The sequence below is a fragment of the Trichoplusia ni genome, unplaced genomic scaffold, assembly GCF_003590095.1.
Source record: "Trichoplusia ni isolate ovarian cell line Hi5 unplaced genomic scaffold, tn1 tig00000288, whole genome shotgun sequence".
Classification (NCBI taxonomy): domain Eukaryota; kingdom Metazoa; phylum Arthropoda; class Insecta; order Lepidoptera; family Noctuidae; genus Trichoplusia; species Trichoplusia ni.
Window position 1 is genome coordinate 1 of NW_020800015.1, and position 10,464 is coordinate 10,464.

At 35.3% G+C, this 10,464-nt stretch overlaps 1 protein-coding gene across 1 annotated transcript; it reads right to left on the reverse strand.

Annotated features, from left to right (window-relative positions):
• Window positions 1-5,925: 5,925 nt before the first annotated feature.
• On the reverse strand, window positions 5,926-9,081 carry LOC113507029. The gene is made up of 2 exons (XM_026889885.1): window positions 8,942-9,081; window positions 5,926-8,535 (listed from the first exon to the last, which is right to left on the reverse strand). The coding sequence occupies exon 2, from the start codon at window positions 8,520-8,522 to the stop codon at window positions 6,303-6,305; it is 2,220 nt and encodes a 739-aa protein (XP_026745686.1). The 5' UTR covers window positions 8,523-8,535; window positions 8,942-9,081; the 3' UTR covers window positions 5,926-6,302.
• Between the last annotated feature and the right edge of the window lie 1,383 nt (window positions 9,082-10,464).

Genomic DNA, 10,464 nt, shown 5'->3' on the forward strand with positions numbered 1-10,464 from the left:
TTAATCCTGTAAGTAATGGGACTGTGATAGCTATATTCGCTCGTCATAACGTAAAATCCCTACAAAACATGGAAAAATAACTATTATCACCTCATTGTATATTTAATGACTAATTAACTCCGGAAACAATAGAAAAACCGCATTACGTGATTTAGTTTTCCGGGTCGTCATTGCAGTATAACGACGTTTATCCTGTAGAGTCAGGCAGGCGACGCATAGCTCCCTAGGTACGAAGGTCGGCAGTCAGTACTCTTGGTACTCGCTATGAACACCGGGTCCCTGTACCGCACGCGTTCGCATCAACGCTAGAAACGTCGACTTTATCGCTAAGAATAACCATAAAAGTATGATTTATAAACGTCGCCTCACCATTGGTTCGTGTAATAAAACCGTCGCATTGTACCATGTGCGACTGAATCGTGCCGTTTCTATCGAACGGCCTTATTATGCATAAAAATGTTTTCATTTGTGCCTACCAGTAATTTCACATAAAATACTTTATTCATCCCCAACTAGAATGAGAACTATGAATATAAATCACAAGTTTGTAAATGAATAAAGTCAGTCGATTAAATGTTATTCTTGCCTATATGGGTTTATTATTAGGTTTGTTTGTAAGTGGCTTGTGGTCCTCTTTCTTATACCTGGTAGGAAGGTACTTTAGAATGGGTGCTGCAGTTTTGAATACTTCCTTTCTAATAATCTGGTTTCGATGATAAATCCATATTTGTTCCTCAGTTTTTTTCTTAACGTACATAATTCATGCCATGTCTTATTTTACTGTCTATCGCAAGATCTCAAGAAGCTCTCCATTTTAAAATGGACCACATGTAAACACATCAATCGGCGGACGGGTACAATCCAGCAATATTCGTTCTGTAATTATCTTATAAGATCCACTATAATTATACCTTACCGATCGATAAATAACATGGAAACTAATCCAATAACAATCCATTCAATTCATGCAAATCCTTTGAACCATTGAGAATGTAAATTACACACAACATGCATGTTTACATCAGAAATATCGTCTTTTACCTTTATGGTAACTAGATGATCTTTATGGTAATGCTAATATGGTATTACATCGCAAGCTGCATTTATTTTTTTATTCAATACAATGAGCTTTATTTAATACCTAGTTGTTATATTGGTTGACTCTACTTTTCATATCTCTGACACTCCCGCATAGTTGGTCTTGTTTATTGTAGCCATTATTTTTTATGTTTTAACTGTATGTAACGTTTAAACACATGCGAACACTAAATAGGCAGTAAGTACAACGTAAACATTGCATGATGATCACATTAATTATGGAGATAATAATCAATGTTATTGATGGTCGTACCCCACCTGAGTTAATATTTATCTGAGGCTGACCTCCGCTCCTTTAACGAGCGTTAATAATGAAAAGTCGGGAAGTGTAGCGGATGCAGTGAGTGCAGCGTGCACGGCGCACTCCGCTTTGGACGCCTTCACCGCCCGCGACGTGACATAACACGCCGAGCCCCGCCCACGCGCTCTCGCTCACTCGCGAACCGTGCGAGCGAGATGCCAACACACCCTCCGTCGAAGCCTCCATGCCGCACTGTTTCTAAGAAAAGCCAACTGTTATTATCGCCCGCGGATTGTTCTCTACCTCTCGCCGCTTTATTTTGCTCCTCTCATGAATGAATCTCGCCCGCAGGTGCGCACCCTCGAGCGCTAAATTTCGACAGCAATTACTCATTTCTAAAATGGTGCGTATAGATGCACGCCAATTTCCAGCACGCCACTTGATAATTTCCAGTGGCTGAGGCTGCTACGCTTTCGGCTAATTTGAAGGGGCTCTACAGGAAGTTGCGATTTGGAAGCGCTTTCGCCTTATTTTGATTAGCTTTTTCTTTGGGTAGCCACGATTTTTGTTGTCAATCCCGCCAGTGGGTTTCACGAATGGATAAATGCCCGCCGGATCACCCATCAATCAGACAGCTATTGGCACCGATGCACGCGATAATTTCGGCGTGTGCGAGGGGATTTAGTGATTGTTGCCAATGATTGTATAATCGTAATACGATTGTACTAATAAACATTTTTACATGTATAGGAAAACAATATGTCTATATGGAAGAAAAAATCATATTACGAAACAAAATTTAAGTAATGCGACATCGTCAAAGGTTTATTTAATGACTAGTTTTATCGCGGGCTATAAAAAGTTATGTAAAAAGTCGTAATTTATAAAAGTATAAAAACACATTACTCTGCATGAGTGACAAAATAGGGCAAATTATAATGAAATGCAGAAAAATCTCTTGGCACAAGTTTCAAATAATAAACCAGAAATGATTTACTTCATCACAACAAGCTTAAAATTTAAATAAAAATCGTCATCTTTTGAAAGTATTATTTGCTTAAAACTAAGAAACACATTGAAGTAGATATCGCAACCTATACAATTTAAGTTATTGTCACTCGTTCAATTTAAATCCGTTCAGATAAAAGCTGTCATTTTAACTGTGTCAATAGAACAACAGTTCAGTGAAGAATTGCGTCACCACCGCACCGCGTCGGCAAGCAAATTACCTTTAACCAGCACTTTGATACTTCATCTTATGATAAAACAAGTACAACCTATTTACATTTCATATTATTCGTCAAATTAATACATTAAATATGAATAACTAACACATAAAAAGTGACGAAGCAATGTAATCTTATAAAAAGAGATGTCAGTTAGTGGAATAATAAAAGGCTCTTTTGCTTTGGTGTTAAGGCTATGATTGGCGTCGTTTCGGCACTGGAAGTGGACAAACCGGTTGCCGCACAGGCCGGTAACAGTAGCCTTAACGATTGTTGGACCACGATCAAATTATACCTTGTTCCGATTTGTATGCAACTAAAACTTAGCCGCCGAGCGGCAGAGCCGGCACACGTTGCATCTGTTGCGTTCACTTCTATTACAACATTAGGAAGTGTTTTGTCTTAAAATATGTTCATCGGAGTACGCTTCTTGGAAGTGAATAAACTAGATCACATAGCTATAGCTTCCAGTACATAATTTTTTGGTAAATATTTGCCATGCTAAAGATAAGTACACAATAATGTCATCTTTGCACGACTTATGACTCATAGAAATGTGACTTAGGTAAATTTGCTTGTATGGAAATTCCGAGCCTACGTGTAAACATAACTAACATTGTATATTATCATTAAAATTTGCTGATCGTCAATCATTCTATTTATCATGTCAGATATTTTTACCTTTTATTGCCATTAATGACGAAGTATACGAAACATTACATATTATGTTTCCAAAAATAATGTTGGTAACGAATTTAAACTCTGTTACACAATTTAGATATAAGATCTGACGCTGCAATCTAATAACAATACTAACTCAGACAACTTGGTAGATAGTAGAAGGAGTTAGCCAGCACATTTGCATGTTTCCTATACACCGCTTACGTTGCCAACTGGCTGTGACGTCAATAATACAACACAATTATCGGCAACCTATTATCATTAAAAATAGACCCATTAACGTTAAAGGCACCGTTGTGCTTTTTGACGGACATAATATGCTGATTCAAGTGATTAAGATTTACTATGAATATTTTTAAACGGCAGACCGCACACTATAAATTACATAGGTATTTTACAAGCCCGACGTGTGGAGAACATTGGCTATGACTGTCCCATTTTTTGGCACTACTTACTGTTGCGTGATTTGTTTAACTATACATAAGGAACGCCCGCGTAATTGAAAATACCGATTTAAACGTCAACTTTGATGTTTAATGTTATTAACGTGTAAGAAACGTGCATTTTCTCTGCGGGCAACGTTGAGGCAAAAACATATAATGATTCACCGAGACGCGATCATTTCCACCGAGTCGGAAAATTCCTGTAATCGTGTAGCGACTTTCTTCAGCGATCACTGCACCGATTGATAATCACACGCGAAACACGTGTTGATATGCCGACGCCGTTTTTACATACTCGCACAATATCGCCACATCTATATTACGCTTCAATGTATTCTATTTGTCTTTCGCGGAACAGTATTCATATGTCCACAGCACAAACTCCGTATAACCTTTTCATTAGATGAGATAACTGCGGTGATGACAGGATGCCTAGTTGGTACGCGTTTTATTAGCTAACTTACGTCTGTAGAACATTCCTAACTAACGTTTTATCGTCGTTAAGATAAGAGGACCGAAGTAGTGGTGACATCACCACGACACGGACCATGTCTTGATAAAGAAAGTGTTCAGTAGGTAACCTTTACTTGATAAGATAAATAATAAAATCTGCTGATTCACAATAGTAGGTATCGTTTTAACCAAGCCGGGAAAGTTATCGAGACCGGTCTGTGACTAATTACGATAACAACCATTAATCGAAAAGTCGTCGAAGGCCAGTTAAACTAAATCCTAATTGGTAAACAGTATCAAGCCGAATAAAAATAAAAAGCTGTAATGTACGACTTCCCTGAGTTTCGTGAACGGCAGTTTTACTCAAGCGGAGTCTACTTGGCACAGACAGGAGAGTATCGGATCGAAACTCGAAATCTCAAACCTGTTTTCTGAAATTTCTTGTCCTTATCTGGTACACGGTAATGCATATTTCTGTTCTCTCTCTGTGACTCACCGTTTCTACGTATCACACCGGCCAGTCGCTCTACGCACTTCATGGCCACTCGTTCGACTTCGTCACGCTTTGGCTGCTATGACTGGTCAGTTAATGCGACAATAAATTAATGTCCAATGTAATAAGTAAATAGATTTCTTACAAAAAAACTTTGATCGTAGAGTTCCGCTCTTACATTTCGAAATCAGACCCGTTACTATTCTCATTGGTTTGATGAAACTATCTACGATGTCTATCTATGATGATTTTGATAGCAATTTTTTTTTCCAATGCGTGAAAACAAGAAATAAATTGAGTTCATATAAGAATATAATGTAACATGATCAGTGTTAAAAATACTATAATTGCAGATTCAATATCTCTTGATGTGCATACAATATTTTATTAAATTTATAAGAGCTCTGTCTTAATCGTCATCGTTCCAAAAGTGTTCCCAGGTGAAAGGACGTTTTATTTGTCATCACGCCATCGAGATTAAGAGAAAAATTTACAACACTAAACATTTATGTGCCATTTGGCGAGTTCTCGTATAAACATTTTGCTCTCTCCAATACGGGCTTTATTTAAAACTTTCTTGTGCGAATACAAAGTCAAGTTTTTGCTTTAACTCATGCTTAGCCCATTTTTTGCTAAATGCAACTCTTCATTTTTTTATCTAATCTTTAGATCACTAATCCGATGATTAACCAAACATTTGACTTCACATGCCACCTGTAATCGTTTTGTTGTTTAACCTAAATAACGAAGTCTTCGGTTCCAAACGACTACATCGCACGTTTAAACCTATACTGACACTAAACAAAAATCCTCATTTGTGAGGAGAGCAAAAAAACAATTTTCTTTAAAGAAATTTGTACACTGAAAAGAAAAGATGAACAATTTCGTTATTCGATGACAAGGATATTAAAGCATGATATTACATCTCATATTTAAGAGGAAAATAACTAAAAAATTTGAATAGAAAAATATTGTTTTTACCTTATTTGTGTTATAGTGTCAGTTTTACTTTCACATTTTTATTTTTTTATCTCAAAATGTCGTTTTACTCCGACTTTTGAATGGGAATTCAATTTTTAAAGGTTTAATAACTACGAAATTTTAATCTATACTAATTACTTAAAGTACTTTTAATGAAATCTAAAATATTTTCGCGTAAAAAAATTTGACGCTGCAGACTATGCAACAGTTATTGTCATAGGATCAATAAAACAAATGTACGTCTACATAAAATATTTATTAAAAAGAAACGAAATAATTATTAACTGTCTGTTAAATAATTAAAATAAATTTTAATAACATTCTTTTATTTAAGAAACAAAAATAATCTCAAAAGGAAACATCTAAATAATAATTAGGTATCTGTTATTAAACAATCAGTCTAAACTCTCTATGAGGTAACTTCTGTTCTACATTTTAATCAGTCTTTGATTTCAGAAGGGGAAGAAAACAATACTTAAGCTTCGCGCTACTGATACTCTTATATCACATAAAATGTCTTACAAAAAATATTTATCATGCTTGCATCTCGCGGCTAATCTTAATTCACATAATCACACTTGCCTCTCTCGGCTAATCTTAATTCACATAATCAGACTTGCATCTCTCGCTTTTGCATAATAAAACAGGATGTCTTACTGTAAGTTAATATAAAAAAGAAAAAATAATCACAAAATATTTCGGTAAAACGATTCAGCATAATAGCGTGGTATTAAATTACTGTCAATTAATGATCTTAAGTCATTCTTTTTTCTGGAAGTTAGTTCCAGTTTTGCATTATTCAGTTGTTTCAAAGGAAACCCGACACAGTTAATTGTGCGCCTAGACCGTGTTTGTCTACATTGTTCAATCTCATAAAAATGATCTTCTGTAAACGAAGTCTTATAAAATATTTTTATTGCTCCGTTATCTTCTTTGACAAATTTTATTATTTTAATTTCAGATAGTCTAACTGCATCTCCATCAGTATTTTTATTAAACTTAATGCCACATTGCTGAACAAAATCTTTTAAATTATAAAAATCGGAATATGACATAGCGTTGACATTGTATGCATTACCTCGTTTTCTAGCCGTCTGTATTAAAGTAATGTACTGGTCAGGAACGAAAATTGGAGATGATTTAAGAAATTTTTTAACAGATTTTTCTATTACAGAATGAACGTTATCATTTTCATTTTGAGTGTGGCCCGATATTAAAAATTTATGGGTAATGCTCTTAATTGACAAATTAGCTAAAGCATACATGTACAAGCTAAACATAAATTGATTTTTCTGTTGACCACAACAATTGTCAGAATAAAATATAATTTCCAAATTCGGGTCATCGACTGTTTGACATTTTTCTGTAATAAACTTTAAGACGCATGAGCCAATTTCATTGGCTCCTCTCAAAGCATCTACTTCACTCCAAACATAACAATAACTGTTGTCTTTGTTAAGTTCACAAATCGTAAAGTTACATACATTTAACTTTGATTTGTAGTAGAAACTTGAGGTCTTACCCATAGGAAGCGGTAAAACCGCCTGTAAATCATAACATGCAACCACGTAACTTTTTTGCCCCTTTTGTTTGTCTTCATTTTTCTCAATTCGACTTAGTTCTTTTTCTGTGTGATGTTCTAGATACTTCAACTCGTTAGTTTCTTTTTCTATTTGACTCATATTTTCGTAAGATGTACAAAACTCGCACATGTCTTTTTTTGGAATAAAAAAGCTGATATTGTAATCTTTGTGAAATATCTTACGATAAGTGTGTATTTCGCCAGCTGGCTTTCCTTCTTCTTCACAGAGTTTTCTATAATCTCTATACAAATCAGATAAACTTTTACCTCCGTCGATGTACTCTCTACTAGTCTGTTTTCTTAAGTAGTGGCTTTCTATACGAGGAATGGAGTCAATATGACTTTTTATACCCTGTATCACTTCATCAACAACTTTTACTTGATTTCCGTGTTTGCCTCTTTTGTCAGATTCTACCATTCCGCTATCACACAACTTCTCTAAGACAGTTCTGATAGGTCTATCATTAATCCCCAGAGTGTTTTTGAAGAATATTTTGCACACCCGTATTTGTTTACCATTTACTGTTAGGTGGAAACCATGCTTTGGTTTACGATTGCTATTTTCTTTTTTGTAACTATACTTTGGTTTAATAACAGTCAAGTTCTTACTGATAAAATCCCGTTGTCGAGTAACACAACCCATTGCCCAATATAAACCAAAAATAATCGTTCTGTCACCATCATTAATTTTATCGAAACATTTCAAACGACATCGTTCTGAACAAGGCGGTCCCATGCTTCTCTGGGGCACATTTTTTTTTGATTTTGATAAAGAAACGTATTCTTTGCCTGAATTACGTAATTGTTTAGCTATTAGCTTTTTAGAATTTATAATACCCTTCCGTTTTTTCTTTGGTGGTAATATTATTAAATTTTCTTGCTCGTTGTCAGAGCTTTCATCGATAATTCTATCAGGGACAGGGTTATAATCAGAATCATTATCGTCAGGTGAAAAATCACCTGCTCTTGAAGAAAGGGTAGAAGACCTAGAACCGGTGCTTAATGATCTTTGTCTTGGTAATTCAGTTTGATTAGTTACATGTTTTTGTAGATTAGATGTGCTTGGCAAAGATTCAAATACTTTTCTTTGTAATAGTGAATTGGCGATGGGACGGTAAATGTTATCTGAAGATTTTATTGACCCCGAAACATAGGAGCCAATTGTAGAAGCAGCGCTACTTGAAGACGAAGAACTGCTCGAGGAAGATGAACTCTGAGAAGATGAGCAGCTTACCCTGCGAGATTTCTGCGAGGTCGATGGTTCTGCGCTATTTTCTGCCTGAAGATCCAGAGCGAGTTTCAACAATTTGTCTCTTCGATGCATTTTAAAAAAAAACCTAAAATAATAGAAACACTACATCACTATCAAAAAAAAAGATTACGTATGCAAATTGATTTATTAAAAAAAATATACCTATTATTATCATAAAAGGGTTATTATAATCATAAAGGTCGTAAGTTCATGTTATCACTATGATCGCAAAAGTGACACTTTTGTAATTAATTAGGGTCCATTTATTCTTTGGCAAAATCAATTAAACGCAAAAATGACATTATTCGTAAAATGACGGTCCTTCTTTAAAAACAACTCGATTAAAATTTACCATTTTATGGCTAAATTGACACTAAACAAAAAGTGTCACTTTAGTATCAAACCACTAACTTAAATACAAAGTCACCGTAATGCAAAATGTGAACCAAACAAAAATGTCACTTTGGAGTAAGAAAAAAATAACTACTTACCAATGATGGCACCGAAAAACTGACTTAATGACCAAAGTGTCGGTTTGTCGCTCAACAACGGTCTATTCTGGTACGGGCGACACGTGTTTTCGTGTTAAGCGTCAGTCTAGCACTGCGCGGGGTGGGGAATTTTGTTTAGTGGCAAAGAGACTACTGCCATCTAGCAGTAGTTTTTGGCATTTTTAAGAAAGTGTCAATGCGGCTCTTTTTAGTTAGAAATTGATCAACTGATGGCGTTATTATCTCGATATTACGAAATTTTGGATAGTGACAGTTTTGGAATAAGTGTGCGACATGATAACAAATACTGCTCGCCATGACGCTATTTCGGTAATGCGACATTGACAAAAATCATGGTCAAAGTCAATCTATTAGACACGTATTGATAATATAATGATTCATTTGTTTATTGATACACCGACTGGCGCCGAACATGGTCCACGCTCGGAGATGTAGAAAGAGAAAGGAAACTTATTCAAAAGTAGGTAATGTTTTTGCTGTTCTTGTTGTGTGTGTTGCGGCAACGGCGCGGGGCGCATGAGCATGATTCATCAGCGCGTGGGCAGAGCTTATTGTGTTCACTTCTATCTATTCATACTAGATAACTTTGACTTTTTCTTTCGCCTTGATCCTCTCATGAACAGTTTTTGTTGACTAAGAATAACAAATTACTATGTAGTCTATAGTTTATGAGGATTTCAATTTCGTTTAATTGTGATACAGATGAATAGTTGAACTGTTTCATAACAAACAATAGCAAAAAGTCGTCTGAAAAGAATTTGTAACAGAGGTTCATTAAAATATCATTGTTATGTTATAACTCTTAGTGTTATTTACCTTTCACTGAATCGAGTCCTCGTTAAGGCAGTTTGCGGCTCTTTTATATTAGAACAGTGCCTTATGGCTTACCTGGCGTGTTTACAGAGGTGTTCTTTAACTATTTATACAATTTTACTTGAGGATTGTGCGTCTTTATCTGTTTTTAACAGTTTTATTCTTTCTTATCTGTAGGCGTCATCTGAACTTATCCTGTCTGGAGTTATTTGTGTTTGAAGCATGTCTTTGACTTAATTGCTTTAACGTTTTATAATCAAGAAGCAATGTATTTCTTGTTTACAACTTAGTTTTAACTTAGCAACATGTTAAAGATTTTCTCCATGAATGATATTTAAAATCTAAATTTGCAAGTGAATTGCGAGTTGATTTTCAGTGTGACCTTTTATAGTTCGATACACATAGCTCTGACGATGCTGATTGCGATGTCGCAAACGTGAGCATTGTACCGGCGCCGGCGCACACGACACGACCGAGCTTTCTCACCGTGGCATTGTAATAGATACGTTCACTTCAGACCTCTACGCAAATATTATACCATATTATTTTATATTACTTTGTCGTTTTGCTTAAACAAACAAGTTTACGACAGTAATATTAAAAATATAGAGCTTTATGCACCTTATAGCAACCGGTACTAAAATTAATTATTACATTAAGGAAAACCATTTAACACAAATTAAGTCTTT